Source organism: Centropristis striata, chromosome 15 (genome assembly GCF_030273125.1).
Source record: "Centropristis striata isolate RG_2023a ecotype Rhode Island chromosome 15, C.striata_1.0, whole genome shotgun sequence".
NCBI classification, from domain to species: domain Eukaryota; kingdom Metazoa; phylum Chordata; class Actinopteri; order Perciformes; family Serranidae; genus Centropristis; species Centropristis striata.
The window spans coordinates 23,392,308-23,415,772 of record NC_081531.1 but is presented as its reverse complement, the minus strand read 5'-3'; the positions used below and the strand labels follow the sequence as shown (position 1 = coordinate 23,415,772).

General features: G+C 37.3%; 1 protein-coding gene across 2 annotated transcripts in view; it reads left to right on the top strand.

Moving 5' to 3' along the window:
* The window catches only part of mark4a (MAP/microtubule affinity-regulating kinase 4a), a 47,067-nt gene extending 23,914 nt beyond the window's left edge, over nucleotides 1-23,153 (top strand). Inside the window, exons 6-18 of one of the 2 annotated variants that reach the window (XM_059351998.1) lie at nucleotides 772-842; nucleotides 1,947-2,003; nucleotides 3,260-3,496; nucleotides 7,611-7,730; nucleotides 7,820-7,919; nucleotides 8,054-8,163; nucleotides 10,989-11,175; nucleotides 12,156-12,367; nucleotides 14,249-14,352; nucleotides 16,830-17,114; nucleotides 19,355-19,437; nucleotides 22,481-22,525; nucleotides 22,613-22,677. In XM_059351998.1, the coding sequence (XP_059207981.1) occupies nucleotides 772-842; nucleotides 1,947-2,003; nucleotides 3,260-3,496; nucleotides 7,611-7,730; nucleotides 7,820-7,919; nucleotides 8,054-8,163; nucleotides 10,989-11,175; nucleotides 12,156-12,367; nucleotides 14,249-14,352; nucleotides 16,830-17,114; nucleotides 19,355-19,437; nucleotides 22,481-22,525; nucleotides 22,613-22,677 (1,676 nt within the window). Of the gene's footprint in view, nucleotides 1-771; nucleotides 843-1,946; nucleotides 2,004-3,259; nucleotides 3,497-7,610; nucleotides 7,731-7,819; nucleotides 7,920-8,053; nucleotides 8,164-10,988; nucleotides 11,176-12,155; nucleotides 12,368-14,248; nucleotides 14,353-16,829; nucleotides 17,115-19,354; nucleotides 19,438-22,480; nucleotides 22,526-22,612 lie in introns of both variants that reach the window. The other variant, XM_059351997.1, reaches the window with a different exon arrangement.
* Nucleotides 23,154-23,465: the final 312 nt, after the last annotated feature.

Below are 23,465 nucleotides of genomic sequence, written 5' to 3'. Positions count from 1 at the left end.
TTTGTACTTACTTATGTGGGAATTTCATTTAATTTTGAACATGGCTGTTGTGCACACACTGAAATTTATGATTACTTTGCATTTAACCGCTTCTTCTTCTACTACGCATTGTTGTTCATGGACCCAAAATGTCAAACTATTCCTTTAAGTCTGTGCACTGCAACAAAGGTGTGTCTAAAAACAAGATAAAAACACTAAATCTGAGGGAAATGATCTTGCTGCATGGACAGATAATTTCACTTGACAAGATTTCTTGAATTAAGATTATTAAATCTAGAAATAAGCATGCTGTACGTCTAAAATTACAAATGAACTCCTAAAACAAGATAAATTATCTAACACTTCTAAATCTAACGGTTTTTTTTATCTTGGTAAGAAACAAATAATTTGCAGAGAACTCTGCTCAGGCCAGTTTGATTTCTTATTTTAAGAGTTCAACATGCTTATTTCTAGATTTAACAATCTTAATTTAAGAAATCTTGTCAAGTGAAATTATCTGTCCATGCAGCAAGATCATTTCCCTCAGATTTAGTGTTTTTATCTTGTTTTAGACTCCCCTTGCAGTGTGTGCAGTCTCTGTTACCCGTGACTTTAATACAAATCTCTTCTTGCAGACAATACAGTTGACACTTTGACAGCACTTGCACCTTATAAATATTATTTACCAAAGTGATGTGATTGAAATTGATTCTGTACATATATATTAAATTAATGTATGGCCATAATGCTTCTGGCTCTACGATGTGACTGACGTGTTTCTGCTGCTCACAGGTGAAGTGTTTGACTACCTCGTGTCTCATGGGAGAATGAAGGAGGTTGAAGCCAGAGCCAAATTTCGACAGGTACCAATGGATCACCTCTTGATGCCCACATTGTAACAATCCTAGGCCTGTCACGATATTATATCGTATAGTATAATATATATAACTATATCGACTTATCGTTCCATATATGGGTAAGTGACAAATAAGGGTTGGCAAGATGTCAAATGGTGTAACCATAATAGAATGATAAATATTATATACTTTATCCACCTACAGTGTATTTATGTGGACTTATACATATAGCACTTATTAATGCACTAATAGCTGTTATTGCACTATACCTTGATTGTTTGCTTTTATTTTATTTTTTATTCTTCCTGTTAGTTGCTTTGGATAAAAGCGTCTGCTAAATGACTAAATGTAAATATAATTACTTCATTTTTAAAAACATTAAATTATTTTTTTTTTTCTTAGTGTTTTTACATTTACACATTTGGTCAATATTGAGCAGAACATATTCCAAAAACAACCATTTTTTTCTAAGGTTTGGACAAATTATGTAAAATTTGTTATATACCATAATGTTGCAATGTACACATGGATTGTATTTTTTTCTCATTTTAGTTCACATTTATTTTCCTGTATATAATCAGATTTTTATGGGAAAAAAGTTACTGGTTACACCAACTGGACTTGATATATCGTCATTTCCAAACTTTTTTTGTGTTGTGTTTAAAGTATTGTGCAAATGTTTGACAGACAGTACGATTTGCCAGAAAAAACTATATTTCCCAAGCAGCAATTTCAGCTGTTTATATGTTATTTGTAATACAAAATAATATAATTAAAAATATTTATCTCAGTGCATTTTTTTGTTAACAGAGCCTGCGAGTCTCTTTTACTTGTTTAATTGTTTATAAATTATTATTTATGTTTTATTTATCTAGGATATTTTAATTTATTTTGCACAATTCAATTCCAATGTTGCTGTTGAAAAGGATGTACTTGGATTATCAGTGGCATAAAACGGTCCTAAAATGACATCAACGATACTATCGTATTTTAGTGATAGTGTCTGGGAAAATATATCGTCCTAAAAAAGGTGTTATCGTGACAGGCCTAACCAATCCCGACATTTAATTGTCAGTATTTTGAGTTTTGTTTCTCCTCATTTTCTCGCAGATTGTTTCCGCTGTCCACTACTGCCACACGAAGAACATTGTCCACAGAGATTTGAAGGTGAGAAGCTGCACTGTGAAAACTGAAATCTAAGTAATATGAAATATCTTAGATCGAAGGGATATATGCCTATTTTTTGTCTGATAAGATATTTCCTCTTAGTCAGCATCTTTTATGTTCGACTGTTTCACTTGTTTTAAGTGTTTTGGTCCTCAATTATCTAAATCAGATATTACAGCTTGTTACTGAGATGTTATGACCTATACTGAGTAAATACATGCTTGAAACTAGAATATCAAAAGTTACAAAGCTGTTTCATCAACACTTACAAGTATAAAACTGCTATTTCAAAGTAATACTTTCTTATTTCAAGCATAACTAAGAAATCATAACTTTGACATAATTTTACCTCTTCACATACTTAAAACAAGCAGCCAGATGGAATCAATTGTATTATTATCAATGAAACAATAGAAGTGTGTATTGTTGTGTGGTATGTATGTAATTAACTAGTACATTGGCACATCACTGTAAACTGACACTTGATATTTAAACATTTAACATGAAACATTTAACAACAACAATAAAAAAAAAAAACCTTGTTACTAGTTATAATACACTAATTCTAAGGTATTTTTGGGTTTGTTAAGATTAGATATTTTTACTTGTTTTGGAAAGTCTTGACAAGCCAAATTTTTTTGTTCCACTGTCAGATCATTTTGCTATTTTTAAGCAAAATACACCTAATTTTTTTACTTTTTTTCTTGTTTTTGAGAGGTGGCTTTTTGCAGTGTGGAAGAGGATGTTTTGGGCTGCTTTCAGAAATGGTGGATTAAGGCTAGTCCAAGACTGGGACATTTCCTCCACTGACAGATTACACTGAACAGAAAGTTATAATCTGGGACTAGTCTTAATCTGTGTCTGTGAAAAGGGCCCTCTAGCATCTTAATGGCACAGTGAATCAGTGATGAGTGGCGAGGCTGGGAAGGAGCCTGCTCCTGTTCTGATAGATTATTACATTTCCATGCACACACAGTGACATATAGCAACATAACAGCGTGAGTCATGTACAGTATCTATGTTGTTAGACAACACGCAAGCTCCACCCCCCTCAGGATTCATCGCAATCTCTTTTGTCTTCCTCACATTCTTGTGTCCTCCCACTTTCTCATTCCTGTTTCTCCCCCGTCATCCAACTATTTTCTCCTCCCTCCCTCCCGACGTGTTGTTCTCTGTCCCTCTCCTTCCCTCTCTCCCTCCTGCTGGCCATTCCTTGTCTCCTCTTCCTCCTCTGCATCAATACATGTATGACTCAGGCGGAGAACCTTCTGCTGGATGCCGACGCCAACATCAAGATCGCCGACTTTGGCTTCAGCAACGAGTTCACGCTGGGCAACAAGCTGGACACGTTCTGTGGCTCGCCGCCCTACGCTGCCCCTGAGCTTTTCCAGGGCAAGAAGTATGATGGGCCCGAGGTGGACGTCTGGAGTCTCGGGGTCATCCTATACACGCTGGTCAGCGGCTCGCTGCCCTTTGATGGGCAGAACCTGAAGGCAAGTGGATGGGAGCAGGGATTGTGTGTCTGGAACACTCAGGGCCAGGAGGGGTTCTCCTCAGGGGGTTCTAGTAGCAATAATGGCTTTACATGTGTGGAAATGTTTCTAACAACCACCTAGCCTTGGCAACCCATACTGCCTTGCGCGGTCAATTTAATTTCGAACTGCGAAAGGGTCTGGCAACTACGGCTGTTTCTTAGCCCTGTTTAGGCCAGAACGGGGAGGGACGATAAGACGATGACGCGTACTACTCGACAGATGGAAGCTTGTAATTTTGTAGTTTTCTAACGGATCCAACATGGCTGCAGCAGACACGAAACTCTCTTTGGATCTAGCTGTAGACGGCGTTTTAAATGGTTTAGAGCGAAAGTTTATTTTAAAAGAAGAACAACGTTTGACTTTACACTCCTGTTTCACCACCAAAAAGGATGTTTTAGCCTTGCTTCCGACAGGATTTGTCCAAAGCCTAATCTACCAACTAGCCCCGCTACCGCTCGCTGCTGTAACGCCAGTGATCTCGCTACGAGCCGTGGGACAGCGGAGCCACCCCAGAGACCCGCAGCAGCTCGTCTATTGACCATAAAATCAGTGGATGTGTGTGGCTGAATGACATGAGGGGGAAAAAGGCGTAAAAATAAATAATCTTGCAGAAATGGAGAACTGGAGAAGCAAAGCAGCAAGCAACACTCTCTCACAGACACACACACACACACACACACACCAACACTGCCGGTAGACTGTGAGCAGCCAGAGCCAGAACATCCTGCAGAAAAACGTTGCAGAAGCAGAAATCAGCATTTTAGTCTTAAAGTAGAGATGGGCTAGTCTGGCTAGGTCAACATCAATTTCTGTCGCTCTACATACGTCATCTGGTATAACTGATCAGTTGGCTAAGAGCTACCTACAGACGCTTTTGATAGACATTCGTATCGCCCAATAAACGGCTCTGGAGGATCGTAAACCACACCTCCTCTACGGAGAAATGAATGGCTGGTTTCCAGACTAATCTCATTTGAGTGACTAGCGACATATCCATCAACTTTTTCTGCTGTTATTGGAGACTTTTGGAGACTCGTTCTTACTCTTCTTAACCGGCCGTACATTGTATTGTGTATCCCCACCTCTAGTTGACATGAGAGAGGAGGTCACAGTTAATGTGGCATTTTGCCTCAGTGTCTGTTGGTGGACCATTGCAACGTCTAAAGAGCTTGAACTATTGAGATTATTCAGAAAGTTTTAAAAAATATATATTCATGAGAAAAGTGTAAAACTAAATTTTGTGTTTAAAAATATTTTCTCCTCATTAGTAGTCTTTTATTTGTATAAAATATGTTGAATCTCCTAAGATATAAAACATTCAATAGTGAGCTTTTTTTTTTACAGTGTACTGCATAGTGGAGTGAAAGCAACATACCCGGTCTTCTCTGCTGTAATGTCATTGTACCCTGTAGTAGAACCTGCTGCTAAAAAAATTATAAAAATAGTATTCTTATCCAAAATCCAGCAGATGGCAATGAATGGCCCCCTAGAGCTCTACCAGAGGATGGAAACAAATGTGCATTTAACCCCTCTCATATCAAACCGCACCCCAGCAGACTGCCTGCAGGGAGGGAGACACCATTACATCAGACTGGTCTTATCAGAGGAATTGAGCTGTAATTTAAAGTTTAGATAAAGATTATAAGTGGAATTTCGAATTTCTTCTTCTGAGTCAAATTAGGGCTTCACCAAATAGTTCAAAGCCTCATCATAACATTGATATTTAAATTCTAAACCAACATTTGGATACTAAAAGGATCTTCATTCTGTTTAAACCAGACATTTCTGCAACATAAGTAGATAAGGATTCAATATTCTTAGTATTACACTCCCACACTTACCAGTTGTGGTTGGTTAGGATAGTTTCTGGTTCATGTGATCCAAACATTTCCAATAACTCCAGATCGGTTATGGGTTCAAATTTATGTGAAAAGAAAAGATAGTCATTGTAGAAGTGAATGTTCATTTAATCCATTTGTCTGTGTGTCAAATTGACCCATTTCAAAGTTAAAAAAATATTTTAAAGAATTGTTAAGTGTTTTTTCATAAAAATCCAAAATTGAAAAATGTAAAATAAAAACTAAAAAATCAATGTAATGTAAAACTATTGTATTTTATATGTAGGTCTTTCCAATGTACGTATAAAAAGTTTAAACGTGCATTTTTTATTAAGAATGAGTGATTTATCCTCATTGAACCATCTGTGAGAGGTAAAGAACACCATTTCATTTAATATCTAGTGAAATGGTTTGAAATTGAGTTATTAAAGAAATATGAACAATGTTTATTAGGATTTTTTGGTTTCTGACATTTTTGGATAATTAAACATGCCCCAGGTCAAACTGACTCACAAACATTATTGCTGTTCTCGGGAAACGAACATAACAGGAGGGTTAAACAGATGAAAGTAGTCATGATCATTCTGGGCCTATGTGGAGCAATATGGGTGTGTTTTACAAGTAGGAGCTGTAACCTGATATACAATGAGGAATCACTGTAAAAACCAGACCAAAGCAGAAGTGAAGTGAGAGAAAAGTATGGTAAAACATTGACGTGTGTTAAAAAAAAAAAAAGCATGTAAAAGGATGTTTATGGGAGTTTTAATAATTAAAGTTTGATTATTTTTAACACTCATAACATCATAGTCTAAGGTGCATGTATCATTTAAATAACCATAGATTGCTTCATTTTACTGCACTGTAGACTGATGTTATGAGTGGGCGAGCTGCCTGTGGTAAGATGGCCGCCATATACGGACGCGGGTGACTCCGCCTCGAGTCATCTAGCCTTTCTCATATATATATCTATGGTCTGTAAGCCCAAATAAGGAATAAACTGAAGAAGCTTATGACACAAATAGAGCCTGGAAAGTACCTAGAAGCCCGCTTGAAAAGAACCTAGAATCACACCATTAGAGTCGGGTGATTCAGGTGAGATCATGCATTAACTCATTGCCTAACTAGACAATGGAAACCACCAGAATGTCCAGAGGTTGTAGGCCTGGGACACCATATGGTCATGATTACTGGTCGCGATAGATTTCAGGTCGATTACGGTGAGCATATTAACTCTATCAAACATGTTGGAAATGTGCGTGACAACAGCCAATCAGAGTCGACCTTTTCCTGCTCCACTACTGCTTGTAAGTTGGTGGAGAAGTAAACAGAAAAACGGAGTGGAGCTTAACATGGAGCTGAGGGCAGAGAAATAGATGTCAGCCATGACTGTGGGCAATAAACCAGGGAGGAACAGGTTAATGTTGGGAAAGAGCAAAGGAAATTATAATCTATTCGCTGCTGTATCGAGAGAAAACTAACATTCACAGCATGGCAATTCGCACACAGGTATGGTGTATTCAGTCGTGTTGGAATGTCTACGGTGCATTCAAGAGCGTGGGACATATGAAAATTTACAGAGAAACAAGTTAAATATATTTCTACATTTGTTGTACTGTTGAGTAAATTTTTTTTGTTTGTTTTTATATTTTTTTCTATGTTCATCGTATTTAATTTGCTTTGTTATTTACTTCGTATTTTCAGCCCCGATGCGCGCACACACGTGCAGTTCCCCATTAATGACTGTGGCGGCCCGCTGATTTACCGAGGTTCAAATACACTGTTGCATTCGCTGTTTGGTAGCTGCAGGCTAACATTAGCTTACACTTAATGTTGTTTTAATCACAAAAAGCTTAACTGTGAATAATGATCTGAATTACTTCCTGTTGCTGAACACATGCAGCTTTCAGAATAAGCACAGTGTGTTAACAGAATCCACCACAGAATTTACAAGAAGACCGTCAAAATTACATGCGTTAAATAAAATATACAAGAACCCATATTCTCCTTTACAATAATTAATTAAAATCTGCAATCATTAAGATCAGTGTACGTGATGGAATAGTGTCATTAGAACCCCCCCCCCTTGAATTTCGTTGTACATGTGACAATGACAAATAAAGACCTATTCTATTCTAAGGGAACACTGCATGCATATGCAATATGTTTGGGCATTTTGTTGCAGTTTGATTTTATCATGTGCTGTATATTTAACATATGATGGGTGTGGCCAACAGGAGCTGAGGGAGCGTGTGCTGAGGGGAAAGTACCGCGTGCCCTTCTATATGTCCACAGACTGTGAGGGGATCCTTCGCAGATTCCTGGTGCTCAACCCCAGCAAACGCTGCACCCTAGACGTGAGAACACGCAGCACATATAGCATCACTTAAATCTCTTGTGAAATTTGAACACAACTGAAGCTTTTTCTGTATTTATGTTTCTATAGCAAGTCATGAAGGACAAGTGGATAAATTCAGGGTATGAGGGGGACGACCTGAAGCCCCATATAGAACCTGTTGAAGACTTCAGTGATCCAGCTCGTATAGGTGAGTCGGCTGGGCCACTGTTACTACTCAGAGACCTTCACCATAACAAACAGGGTCAATTTAGTGGAAATACAATATGTTTCATCCCACTGTCTCTCTTCTTACCTTTCATATGTGTTGTTTGTGTTCCTCAGAGGTGATGGTGGGGATGGGCTTCACTTCAGAGGAAATCAAGGACTCTCTGCTCAATCAGAAATACAATGAAGTCACAGCCACCTACTTACTGCTGGGCCGCAAAGGAGACGTGAGTTATATACATCTACTCGAAATGTATTAGAGGTAGGGGAAAAATCGATACAACATAGTATCGCACTATTTTGTGTGGTAATATTATATTGATTCATGGCTGCCAAGTATCAATATTTATAGTTTCGATAGCCCACAGTTTTCGCTGTTCCAAAAACTCACTTTTAGGAATATACTGAAGATAATGGTATCATATGAAACAGATGAAAAATGAAGATCTAAGGAATCTATAGGCACCAAAATATCAGGCTGTCGTGTCGGGAAGTTGTTGAAATAATGCTGCAAAGTTAGGCTTTTTTTATGTTTCATTCAAAAAAATTCAGATGGTAGAGCTTGAAGCTTGAACTTGAGGAAAGTTTGAGAAAATGCTGCAGTTGTTGTCAAGTGAGATGAATAGAAAGAGAATTTTCTCTTGTACGACAAAACAATTCTTGACTGAATTTAAATGTGTGGACACAAAACGCAGTTAAACAGTTAAATCCCAATACTCGTATCTCACTACTCCCATATCACAAAATGCCTAAAATTGCAACAATATCATGGGGCCTCTGGTGATACCCACCTCTAATATTTATTTATGAAGATGACATACTAACCACATCAACTGGCAATGAATGAAATGCCAGAGTGATCTTTTTCTTTGATCACCAATTATCTAAAACCCTTCCAATATAAGAAAACAACTTTTTAAATGCGTATGGTATGCAGATGACACTCAGCTCTATCTGTCATTTCCTCCTGATGACCCTAACCCTGTCTCTGCATGGGTCTCTGATTGCCTCTCAGACATAGCCACTTGGATGAAGGCACATCACCTCCAGCTGAACCTTTCAAAAACTGAACTGCTGGTCCTCCCTGCTAAACCTACAATACACCACAACATTAACATCAAAATTGACTCCCTGTGTCTTGCCCCCACCAGGGTGGTGAGAAACTTAGGGGTGATAATTGATGACCAACTCACCTTTTCCAGTCATGTCGCCTCTGTTGGTCGGTCATGCCGCTTTGCACTTTACAACATCAGAAAAATCAGACTTTACCTAAACTGCCATACGCAAAGCTTGCTTAAATTAATAACACTAATTTGCTAAATTATTATTTAAATCAGTATATCTGAAGTGTATCTTGACTCTTTCTAAATCTATATTTCTATATCTATATCAGCTCCAATCTAGCATGTGCACCTTAACAAGCAACAACCAAAAACTTTGCATCAAACAAAGCGTCATTTAGTCCTTATTTACTATTTAACTGTTCACAGATTTGGAACAGAGATTACTTACTCATTCATCTATACAAATAAAAAAAGACCAAAAAAATAGATACACACACAGCTGATATTGATCAATGTGACTGTTTCTTTGTGTTGTTTTCAGAATGGACAGCCTGTTGGGTGTGTGTAAGTGGGTGTGTGTGTAGGTGCAGTGCTGTCTATAGTGCTGAAATGGAGCAGAGGGCACAGAAAGACAGACAGACAGAGCATATCACTTACTTTTTTGTGGTTGTAAATAGAACTTTTCGAGAGAGGGAGAGAGCTGATTATATTGCCTCCCCCGGCTGGTTTTAACGTCTTTACTAAATTATTTATTTATAAAGTATTTAGCGCTCTATTCATGCTTACTATATGCTTATGTGAGCGCTCTGATTAATAAATGTATTCTTTGGTTCTGAAAAAGTAGTTTATACTGTTATTTATCCTTGGAGAGTTGGATATTGTAGCTTTGTCTGCTATGGTGATTTATACACATTAAGGAGATTGATTGAATAGACAAAAATACAATATATCATGATGTATTGTGAGAACTATTCCTTTTTTTATATGTCAAATCAGACAAACTTTTTTCCATAACCACAATTTTCTGCCATTGTGAAGATTTGATTATAGTATTGACTCAGTGGAATCAGTCCTCTTAGATTTTGTTGTTAAATAGTCGACTATATGGGATCACCCCAATTTTGATTTTTAAAACAAATCCCACAGCAAAATAGCTAAATGAATAATACAAATAAATAAAATGTTGGCTGTTAGCTTTTTATTAGTGAGCTAATTTTAACTATATATTAGTAAGCTAATGTTAGCTGTTTGTTAGCAAGCTAATGTTAGCTATATGTTGGTAAGCTAATTTTAGCTATATGTTAGCAATATCTTAACAAGCTTATTTGAACTATATGTTAGCAGGCTAATGTTAGCAAGCTAATATTAGCAAATATCCACTTCTGTCCTCTTAAAAGTTCAGTTGTACGGTTTGTCAGATTTTAAAAACGTAGTTCTGGTTGTACATTTAACCACACAGCAGTTTTTAGACATTTTTTGTTGTTTGCTAACAGACAGAATTGATGACGAGGCTCCTTCATTTAATACAAAGTTAACAGAGAGCAATGTTTGTTTCAGTGAGTGCGGGGCTGAAATGCGTATGCCGTCGCACAAGTGAAATCAAAACTAGGTTTAAACCCTCTGCTGTTGATAAAACGGATATCGCAATTCATTTTTCATCTCAACTGACTTAAATCAGCACACAATTGTATACATTTTTTACTGTCTCGCGATGCGTTGTTACATCCCTAGTAGATATGTTGAAAATGTTGACTTATCTGTGACTTAGATCAACAGATAAACAAGGATCCGACCAAGCATCCAATGCCAACTCCTGTTGTTTGACTGATCAAGGTTCAATTCCATACCTGTCTAATCTGAACTTTGATTCAAAACGTGTTGTGGGGGAGACTAAAATCCCTGGTATACTCAATCACACATCCATCCTAACGCCTGTTGATGCTGAACTTTCTGACACCTTTCTATCTAATCTCACCGTGACGTTACAGGAGGGCAGTGAGGCTCGCACAGCTAGTAGCCTGTCCCTGGCGAGGGTACGACCCAGCCCCATCACCAACGGGACCAACAAGCACTCCTCAGCCACCGGCTCCTCCTCCTCCTCCACCTCCTCCTCGCATAGCAAGACCCAGCGCAGTGCCTCCACCTACCACAGGCAGCGACGGCACAGCGACTTCTGTGAGTCTCTTGTCTAACGTCTCTATCTGAACCCTACATATAGAAGAGCTGGAGCCTGGGATTTTTTTTCCTCTAGCGATTCTGTCTATTTATTTGTATTTTCCATTCAAAAACATATTCTGTCTTTACATGTTATTAGATACATTAAAATGATCAGTGGTGGAAAAAAGTATTATATCCTTTACTAAAGTAAAAGTACTAATTTCACACTGTGAAAGTAGTCCACTACAAGTAAAAGTCCTGCATTCAAAACTTACTGAAATAAAAGAACAAAAGTATCAGCATTAAAATGTACTTAAAGTATCAAAAGTAAAACTACTCATTATTCAGAATGAACCCACTCAAGTTGTTTTATATATTAGATTACAAATAAATAAATAAATAAATAAATATATATATATATATAACATTAATATTATTGATGCATTTATGCAAGCAGCATTTCAATCTTGTAAAGATTGGGCTCATTTAACTACCTAATATTTGTTATTAAAATGTATTACCTATATATGTTATGAGGTTTAGTTGTTTTTTTTAAATCACTTTAAATTGATCTTTTTTTTGTTTATTCGTTTTTTTGTTAAATCTTGACCTGAAAAGTGACTCAAGCTGTCAGCTAAATGTAGTGGAGTAAAAAGTACAATATTTGCCTCTAAAATGTAGTGGAGTAGAAGTATAAAGTTACATAACATGGAAATACTCAAGTAAAGTACAAATACCTCAAAATTCTACTTCAGTACAGTATTTGTGTAAATGTACTTAGTTACATTCCACCACTGACAAAGACAATTATATGAATAACAGTGATAGAAAAAGCAAAAATATGGAGTTAAAACAAACAAGAAAAGATAACATGCAGTGGAAGAAGGGCTGTGACTAGCTGTATGGAGAGGTGATTACTCCATAACCCTACTGTATACACAGAATATTCCTTATACGAGTCTCTGTGTTTCTCTGCTCTGCTGTCCTCCACAACAAAGGCGGGCCTTCCATGCCCGTCATGCACCCCAAGCGGAGCCCCACTAGCACGGGCGACCGTGAGCTGCGGGAGGGACGGATGCCTTCACGTAAGGCCAGCTGCAGCGTGATGGGGAGCCACAGCCTCCCTCCCTCTAGCCCCATGGTCAGCAGTGCCAACAACCCCAACAAGTCTGAGATCCCAGACCGCCGCAAAGACATGACCGCCACCACGGTAAGTGACAGGAGTCCTCCTTTAGCTAGAGAGAACCTGGTCTCACAGGAATCCGTGAAATAGCCACGGATTTGCTTAACTCAAAATCCGTGGAATAGCCACGGAATCGCTCAAATTTCCGTGAAACTGACACGGATTTCGCTACAATGCAAGTTAATGACAGTCATATCCCGTGGCTATTCCATGGATATTTTTTCCTATTGGTTTGTTCCAAGTCACGTGACTTTCAAGGTCCCGGCGGTCAGAACAAAAAACATGGCAGACAGTTCTCTCATTTTAGTGAAAAAAATCAATATTTTGACTTAGTTTCTGCATCAAAATGGATTTTGATCACATTTCTAGCGAGAAATATATGTTTCATTTTATATTCTTTTATATTAATATTCACTCAGTGAATGTACATAATCACTTTGTATGTTGGAATAGCCATGGGATATGTCTGTCATTAACTTGCATTGTAGCGAAATCCGTGTCAGTTTCACGGAAATTTGAGTGATTCCGTGGCTATTCCACGGATTTTGAGTTAAGCGAATCCGTGGCTATTTCACGGATTCCTGTGAGACCATATTGCTAGAGAGGAGACTAATCCAATTAGAAGACAGACAGTGCTTGACTTTTTTTTTTTTTTACAGTTAAAACCTCCAGGTCTACAGTCATGGGAAAAAAATATTAGATCACCCTTGTTTTCTTCAAGTTGTCAATATCTTTTTTTTTTTTATTTTGAGATATCATTGTCACATAGAGAAAATGATAACCACCAACAAGACAATCGTAGTCCTTACTCAGTCTCAATGAAAACTGTGCAACTGGAAATACACTCATGGAAAAAATTATTAGATCATTGTTTTCTTCAATTTGTTGTTCATTTTAATTATACGGTTATTTCTTTACTTTCAGATTTGCAATTATCATTGGTGTCAGCCCAAAGCAATTTGTATTCTTTAATTGTAAAAATTTGTAGTTTATATACAACATTGAAACATTTTTTGTAACATTTTAGTCGACTAAAATGTGCATCATAGCTTACAAAATTCGAGAATTTTCAATCTTAAGGTCTAAATTTGAGTTTCCCTAGCTGGGCTAGCTATTGATATTTCTTCAACCTCTCATTTGCACTTGGGTCCTCGCTGACAAAAACATTAAAACATGCTCATCATGACCAACAGTCATCGAAAATAAAATGACACCACCCTTGTTTTCTTCAATTTCTTGTTCATTTTAATGTATGGTACAACTAAAGGTACATTTGTTTGGACAAATATAATGACAACAACAAAAATAGCTGATAAGAGTTTAATTTAAGAGCTGATATGTAGACATTTTCCATGGTTTTATTGATAATAACCAAAATAAAATCAAGAAAACCAAAAAAAAAATGTAAAATGTCTAGATATCAGCTCTTTAATACATTGTTAAAAATCATTATGTTTGATTATATATACATTTATATATTGTATATAAGTGTTGGGAAACCATGACATTTTTATCTGGACACATTACAGTAATGAATTTGTGAATCAAAAATATGTTTAAAAATAAAGAAAATATTAATTTAGCACAAAACAATGAATTGTGCCTCATTATGACTATATTGTTCATTCATATAAAAGTGAAATATATTTAATTTAATAAAGTATGTCCTTATAATCTTTACAGACATAACTTAGACTGGCTTCATGAGAATCACCCACACACATACAATAGGAGTATTAAGTAAATGCCAGTAGAAAACAGTTTAACACAGAAGATGAGTAAAGTTTGCTGCTAGTGTAACTATTTTAATGTTGTGTTTGCTGAATGTGATACTGTAACAGTGATTTGCGGAATTGGTGTCACTGAATATATATAAAAAAATACTTTTAACTTCATTCCGTTCTCTAGAATAACATCCCTGGAAGCGCCATGACACGCAGGAATACATATGTGTGCACTGATCGCTCAGGCGCTGACAGACACTCTCTCCTGCAGAACGGCAAAGACAACAGGTAATGCTTCGTTTTGGAGGTTTGAATATGTTCTTATGTGCAGATCTTTTAAAAGGCAACTGTTTGATGGAGCCACATCAGCACACCAGCCACATGGTTCTGTTGAGAAAACACTTAACACCAAGGCTAAAATTTTACAATAACTTTTAAAAGGTAAAGTACACTGTAAAAAATGTCTGTAGATTTTACGGTGAAAAACTGCTATAACTGCCATAAAATGATAAATGGGTTAATTCAGTTTCAGTAACAATGAAACACCGTAAATGTATATATCAGCCAAAACTGTATTTTTTACAGTTTTGTTTTTTGAAAAACACATTACTCCACTGTAAAATACATTGCATGTTTTTAATGTAATATATATACAAACCACCACTGAAATTTTTGCATTTCTTTCGTAAAAAATAATTTGTCTCACTGTTAAATGTACTAAACACCATACTAATGTATTTAATGGTAAAAAATGTGTGCGGCATTTATAAAGTATTTTCTTTTCAATTATATGGCAGAACAGCGTTTCTTTTGATGGAAAAAACTTTTATTTATACAGTAAAAAATTTAATAAAATGGAAATCTCAAACATGAAATCAACAGTGCCAATATCTTTTTACCGTAATATTAAAAAAAGTTCTACCATATTTATTACGGTAAAGTTCTGGCAACCACAGCTGCCGTTTTTTTACAGTGTAGGTCCAAGATGGGCATAATTTGGCTTGAAAGTATTTACTTAAAGAGGTACCAGTTGCCAGCTTCAGTTGTTAGGAGGATGTGTGAAAATCTGAAATAGAACTTCTCAGTACATTTGTATCTTGGAAGCATGCCGGCTCAGTTTTCTACAATTCTACTAACATTGTGCCCGTCTCAATAAATTAGAAGTTTTATTTATGTCAGTAATTACCTTCAAAAAGATGAAATAACACATCATATAGATCCATTAAACACAGAATGTAACATTTCATGTCTTAATGTATTTAATTTCTTCTAATTATAGTGATTATGCCTTACATTTCATGAAGACCTAAAATTCAGTGTCTCAAAAAAAATGTAATATTACAAAAGACCAATTTTAAAAAAGTATGTTTAATATGGAAATGCTGGCCTCTGAAAAGTATGTCCATCTATATGACTCAATACTTGGTCAGAGCTGTTTGACTTGAACTACTGGAAATTGACTTTTCATCATATTCTAATTTATTGAGATGCACCTGTATGTATTTCAATTACACAGCTAACAAAGCTGTAAATAAGATAAGATATAACTTTAATCATCCTGCAGTGTGGGAATTTAGTTTACAGCAGCTCAAGACACAGACACATAGATATAAAAACAGAATAAGAATATAGGAAATAAGATGTATACATACATTCTGTACACATTATATACATACATTTCTGCCTTTTATTATTAATATACATTATTGTGTTGTTTGTTTTCCTGAGAGTACTTTGCATTTTACAGATATTGCACATTGGAAAAAATATATTTTAGCATGTTAAATAAGTTAAATAAGTTGTTGCATGTAGTGGTGTGAACATCAATTGATACACATATTTTAATATATGCAGAGCTATATATAGTATAAGTGGTATATGACAAATGTAATACAGGAAAAAAACACAGAAGGCCTAATATAGGCCTAATGTGGTCAGATGTAAACAGAGAAATCACAATCAGATATAGTTCAAAAGAAATCCACGAAAAACTTTTCTGCTTTTTATTTAAAGGTTTTTTTTTAGGGCATTAATTAAGATTAATTAATTACACAAAAATTAACGCATTAAAAAATTGACGCATTTTATTCACACTTATTTTTGCACCGCGGAACGTTTCTCACTGGATGAGTTTCAGGCTGACCGATTATACTGGAGCACCAAGTAGCGTTCATGAGTTCAGACAACAAAAAACCACAGTGAACATGAAGGAAGAAGCTGGTGAGACCACTTTGGTTGGCCCCGTGAATGATGGGACATTTAGTTACTAAAAACCAACGGATGGAAGTGTCGATAAGAGCATGGTTGTGTTGCTATGCAACAAGGAATTCACACATCACCGCAGCACATCCAGCCTCAAGTATCACCTCAATGCTAAACATATAGCAGCTAGCGTGGACGTTAGCCCGACTTGCTATTGCTACACTTAATGGCAAAAATTGCACTGGTCTGTTGGACTTGAACAAAAATAAACAATATTTTTGTTGCTTAAGCTTATGTATTCAGTCATTATTCAATGGTATACTAAAAATCCATGTGAAAAAAATTACTTCTCACTGTTCTCAGGTCAAATATTTATATGCGATTAAAATGTGATTAATTTTGATTAATTCATTACAACGCCTCTAATTAATTTGATTAATTTTTTTAATTGAGTCCCAGCCCTAGTTTTTTTATCCATTCAAATTATGAATGAAGATATGTACGTGGGGAGATATACATTTAAGGAATTTTTTTTTATTTTTTAACCTTTTCCCTCTCTGTAGCTCCCTGGGCCACCGCTTGCCTGCAGCGTCTCCCTCCACGCTCAGCATTTCCGGCGCCGGAGCTGCCTCCTCCTCTTCTTCTTCGGACCGATGCCGCCTGACCCGAGGCTCCACCATCCGCAGCACCTTTCACGGGGGACAGCTTAGGGACCGTGGGCCCCCGGTCTACTCGGCCCCGCCAACTTCACCCACCTTGTCCCACCATGACACCAGTCCTCTGCCCCATGCCCGCACCAGGGCAACCTCCAACCTCTTCACCAAGCTGACCTCCAAACTCACTCGCAGGTAGTCACACATCACACGTCACAAATCAAACAAAGTCAGTAACGCTACAGCCAAAAGAAGGTTAGCTTAGAATAAAGACTGGGAGCATAGGGAAATGACTAGCCTGGAAGAAAAAAATGAGCCAAGCAGTGTCTCTAAAGTGCACTCATTTATGATTTTACACTTTTGTGCTGATTACCTGGGTTAATTTTAAAGATTTTAGTTTGGATTTTTTTTTAAGTAGGGTTGTGTGATGTACTTAGCCATGGTTAGTGTATTGCCTACAGTGGGTAGCAGAGGGCACTCCTCCAGTTTGGTGGAGCAGCCAGGGTAACCAGCTTGGAAGCTCAACAATGTACTACTGTAGGTGGCTAAAAAACTAAAAAAGGTCTGTTTAAGTTTACCCTTAATATAGAACATTGTAATTGCCTTACCTTGTTCTGTGCGCTCTTCAAAGAACACAGGAGTTTGGTCTACTGCTGTACAATCATTTAGTTTGTTTGTGTTGTTGTGTGACTTTGGTGAATCCAAACTAACCCTTTAAAACATCAAAGTCACACAATATAAAGGATTGAGACAGCTGTAGACAGGCAACTCCCTTGTTCTGTGATGTAAAATGACTGTTTTTGTCAGTGGAGTCTGGTGGCTATGACAGGAGCATCGATAACATCTATAAGCGTGTTTCCACTGAGTACTTTTTGGAAAGCGGTGTTTTGGCTCCACCCACTAGTTAGTTCCCCTCAGCCTCTGTTCCCATAAAGATACTTTTGTAGCGGCTAACCAACAGAGTTAAAATGTGACAAAAGACTGACATGGAAAGCAGTGTTGCCAATTTAGTGACTTTGTTGCTATATTTAGCGACTATTCAGACCCTTCTAGTCACTTTTGGAGACTCGTTCCTACTGCTCTTAACGAGTAGCAGGCGCCATCCCAAAGCACTCACAAGCGGCCCAGTCCTCCTGCAGCACTCTCTCCCAGCTCCAGTTAGAGCAGGAGATGTTAATCCCTCAGCGTCCAGTTTGCACCAGTCTGCAAATGAATCATGCATGAGCGAAAACCCCGCCTCAACCGTATCCAATCAGCGCCAGCTAGTTAGTAGCGGCTCAGAAAGTACCTACTTGAGGCAAGTACTTCTGAGCGGCTCAGAAGTTGGAACCGATGAAGTTGGATGGATCTTGGGCGGATCCTCTCTCCCAGGCCACCCCCATAGCGGCTCACTAGAGGGAAAAGCACCTAATGGAAGTGCCTTATGATGTGAACATTTAAACAGGACTGTCTGGCGGCAAGGTGAAGTCGTGAAAATGTTCTAAATATAGCATACTTTAAACTGATTTTTTAGGTGGCTAAAATACGGTTAGGTGCTGCCCGCGTCCATAGCAGTAGATTGCTTAGCTTCCTTGTCTGTACCCTTGCCTGCTTCTCCAAACTGGGGGCATGCTAACTGCCATCTTCTGTAGGTTAAAACAGAGACTATGGATAGATATCTTATAAAACCAATTTGGTTTGGACCGTACAGGCATGAGTTGGTCATAAGTTTAACTAATAATGTTATGGTTATATTTGAAAGGGATTTTGCTGAAATAGTTTTCAAGTAATACCTATTTTTTACACTTAATTAGAATATAATAGATCCAAGTATAGATCCGTACTTATAAAGCTATTGTTATGAGTTGCTACAGCCCTTCCTACCTCTCTCCACTCTGCATAGCTTTTATTTTACTTCTGGTTCCCTGATGTTCTTTTATAGCCATAGGCAAATTTGTACAAGTGCCCTGATGTTTGCATTGACTATGTTTGGTAGATTTTAATTTTGCAAATTTGTTCTGCTGCTGTCTCAGCTGCTCAAATATAAAATTTGTCTCCAGACGACAAAAGATTCATACACCAAAAAACAATCGAATGTGATGCACAATCATTTAGCATTGTTGTGAAGTTCTCCCTTTCAGCTTGAGCACAGCCTGGATATGTATCCACGCTTATCAGAACATTGTATTCACCCAGGCCTTTTGGCAAGCCCTTCTGCAGCCCTGGATTATCCTCTGCTCCCCTCTCCCTCCCAATCGTCATAATCACACATGTCTAATCTTATCAAACCTCAGCTTTATCCTTGCCAATCAGCTCCTGCGCTGCGCTCTTTTCCACCACTTGCTCTCCTGTGATTCAATTATATTCTCTCTTATCCCCCCTCCCCCCTCTTACCCCATATTCCCTCTTTCTCTCCATCTTTATCTTGTTGTGCTTTCCCTCTGTCATGGCATCAGGGTCAACCTTGACCCGTCCAAGCGCCAGGGCTCAAACAAATCAGTCTCGGGTTGTACTCTTCCACAAGGATCAAAAACAGTTAGTAAGTTCCCATGTCTCTGGCTTCTCTCTTGTCTGCCTGTGCTGCCTTCTTCATGCCTCTATCTATGAATTATTGCTTGTCTGCATGACTTATTAATCAGCTTCACACTGTCAAGGTCCCAAACACTTGGTTTCAAGCATGGTTGCAATCAAGGAAGATTCATTTAATTTCTGTTTTTTAAGTTTCAGGATCAGTGTCATTGTCAGTACAGAGTCCTAGTCCTGTGTGTAAACGCACCCTTTAGAAACTGTGTTTTCTGTTTTCATTTTGTATTTGTGGTGGATGGATTGAAAAGCATCGAATGTTTATTAGGCATGCATGATATGGATTTTTTTTTTACAGCCAATACTAATAACTGACAATTTCCCATTTTTGTATTAAAAAGAATTTCATAATCTTTAGTTTATTTACACCTGAAGGTAAGAAAGAGATGTAAAGACGAGTTCAACATGGATTCTGTTCACGGGCGTTTATTGAGCCGTGAAAACTACATTAAAACGCATAAAGCACAAATAAATGCAAAAAGTTCTCATAACAATTACAATAATCAAGTGCATGATACATAAATTAAATGCTTGCAGCTTAAGGAAGTAAAATATGCGCCACAATAGCAAGCAGAAAAGGTGTCTAGTTTATTTATTTTAAAATAAGAAATATCATACATATAAATAAACATAAATTCCATAAACGCCCAATGTAATGTATATGTCACATCACAGATCTTTGACATTTAGGGGTAGAATTTTTTTTAAAAACATCATAAATGTGTTCTATGTGGTCCACTTGGTCTGTGGTATATCCCCCATCATTTTCCTTTAAGGATAAATAGTATGGGTTCTTATGGGTTAATATGTAAATGTTGGCCTCTGAAAGTATGTCCATCTATATGACTCAATTTTTACAGCCAATACTAATACTGATAATATCACATTTTTGTATTAAAAAGAAGTTCATAATCTTAAGTTTATTTACACCTGAAGGTAAGAAAGACATGGAAAGACGAGCTCAACGTGAGTTCTGTTCACGGGCGTTTATTGAGCTGTGAAAACTACATTAAAACACAAAAAGCACAAATAAATACAAAAAATTCTCATAACAATTACAGTAATCAAGTGCATGATGGATAAATTAAATGCTTGCAGCTTAAGGAAGTAAAATATGCGCTACAATAGCAAACATGCGCCTATCATGTGAATATAATTGAAACAGTATTAACGTCATTATACAACAAAGAAAATAAAACACTTAACCTTGTTGGCAGCATCGAGGGGATCACAATAAACCTTCATGGAAACTCCATTAGGAAACAAACAACAAAAAATATGATAAGATATTACTTTATTGATGCCCCATGGGGGAAATTCAGGTGTTGCAGCAGCACAAGTACAAAGTGAAGACAGATTAAGGTAATAAAAATAGAATAGAATAAAAATAGAATAATAAAAATGAAATAGAATAAAGATAAGAAAATATAGAAATAGTATAGAATAAACATACAAACAAACAAACAAACAACCAAAACCAAACTGAGAAACTACTAGTGCAAAGATGTAAAAATGGCAGTGAAATGACGTGACCTAGCTTCCAAAACATAGAAAAACATAGAAAAATATAGTCAACATAAAACAGCCCTCCTAGAAGCGATATTACCGTAACCTTTAATATTCACTTTACAAATATGAACTTAACTATTTATTGTTTGTTATAACTGCTTCTGCTTGCAGGTACACGATTATTGATTTGTTCAGATTCAGGGGCATGTGAGAGATATCAACTTCCCCTCCTCAAGAAATACTTTATCATTTACTATACTATACTTTTTTTTACATGCATTGCAAATTGCAATTGTGATGTCTTCCTCTGGAACTGTAAAAATCCTCACCAGCAACATCTTTGACTCTCTAATCCAGCTCACAGACTACAATTAAAAATAGTGGACGCAGTAACAGTGATGTGGTTTCTGGACTCCAGTTCTGAAACCATCATGATTTATGTCCTTCACTATATTGGGGTTTTTTTTTTGCAAACAGAGGATGCGCAAACAGGTCGGGAGCTGTAATGATGCTACGTCACCAGCTAATGCTAGAGCAATTGTTTTTTTAAATGAACAGCTGACTCCTGAGAGTTAGGGCTGGGCGATATGGACCCAAAGTCATATCCTGATATATTTAGGAGGAATATCGATATCGGATGTACATTTTTATCACAAAGTGAGAGCAAATGTTCAGTCAAAGTCAAATATGACATGTCACAAGTAGTTTTATTGAAACTGTTTATTTAAGTGAACATAAATACTGTATAACAACAGGAGAACCTTTTTTTTAATCAGAGCTCCATAAAGTGCACATTTAAATTAAAAAATATCTAAATAAAAATAGCCTATGAAAGAAAATAGGCCAATCTTTTTCTGAAATAAATATATTAGAGTTAATTTCAAAAGATTGGAGACTCTTTTGTATTTTTGCCACTTGTTTTACTGACCTTAACCATATTACAAATTTACACAAATTTAAATTTAATTTATGCACGTTGGAGGGACCGAGGCAAATTCAACTTGATGTCTTCATGAAAAAAAATGATTTCTCGTTATTTTTACTTTTTTTTTTTATTTCAACTTTTTTCTTCTCATTTTAAATGATTTCTCATGACTTTGACTTTTTTTCGTCTCATTTTGACCTTTTGTAGTAGTAGTTTTATTGAAACAGTTTATTTAAGTGAACAAATACTGTATAACAACAGGAGTACCTTTTTTAAATCAAAGCTCCACAAACTGCACATTCAAATAAAAAAATATCTTACATAAAAAAAGCCTATGAAATAAAATAGGCCAATCTTTTCTAAAATAAATATATTTATATGAGAAAAGAATAACGAACATTGAAAAAAGAACTAAATATGACAAACCCTAGTAAGGCAGCATTTATATATAAAGAAAGAAAATTTAACTATATCGATATATGCGATATGGTCTAATTCCATGTCGCATTTAAATATATATCTATCTATATATGGCCCACTCTAACTCTGACTGTTTCTCCTGCAGGGTCACAAATGAATCTGAGGGAATCAGGAGATTTGCGGTCACAAGGTCAGTGCACTGACTAGAAAACTGATAGTAGAAGCCACAGTCCAAAGCCTGAACATGTTTCTTGATTGATTTTCCCCCTCTCCATAGTTGCCATCTACCTGGGTATCAAAAAGCGTCCGAGCCCCGGGCCGTCGGACGTGGCTGGGATCTGAGGGGCGGTGGGCGGCGGGACCCTGCGGAGGTGGTTCTGGCTCTGCGGGAGGCGGCGCTCGGATGTGGCTGCCAAGTCCACCATGCCGGCCCCTTTCTGCTCTCCTGCACCCACGGCGTGGCAGGGGGCCGCGTGGCTTTCGAGGCCGAGGTGTGCCATCTTTCCACGGGCACCTCTGAGACTTCTAACGGGGTGCGCTACACGCGACTCTGGGGGACACCGCTAGCTTTTCGGGACATTGCCACCCAAATCTCTAAGGACCTTGAACTTTGAACAGAGGGTGTGTTTGCGTACAAGTGTGTGTTTTTGTGTGAGTGAGTGTTGATGTGTGTGCGCAAAGAAGGGAGGGGGGGTGGAAATAATTGGAGAAAAAAATAGCAAAAATAGAGAAGGGGCGAGGGGCTGGACCCAAGAGAAAAGACTTCTCCTTCTGTCTCTTTCATGACTACCCCCCCTGCACACACACACACACACACACACACATATACACACATACACACACACACATACATGCACACCTGACCCGTAAAGTCACACAGACTGAGGCACCCCCCTCCACCCAATCACCCCACCCAGCTCAGCCAACTTCTTCACTGAGCAACTGCACCCACTGGACCTGGATCAGACGGAATCTAGTTGAATATTTTTTATTGCTACTCTAGCCATAATGACTCTTTATTTTGTTATTTATTGCTCTGATCATTGTTTTTACCCACTGTCACTTTCACCACTACAGAAAAAAGCTTCATCTCTTGTGTACCGGACATCATTGACCAGCCAGTCCTTTTT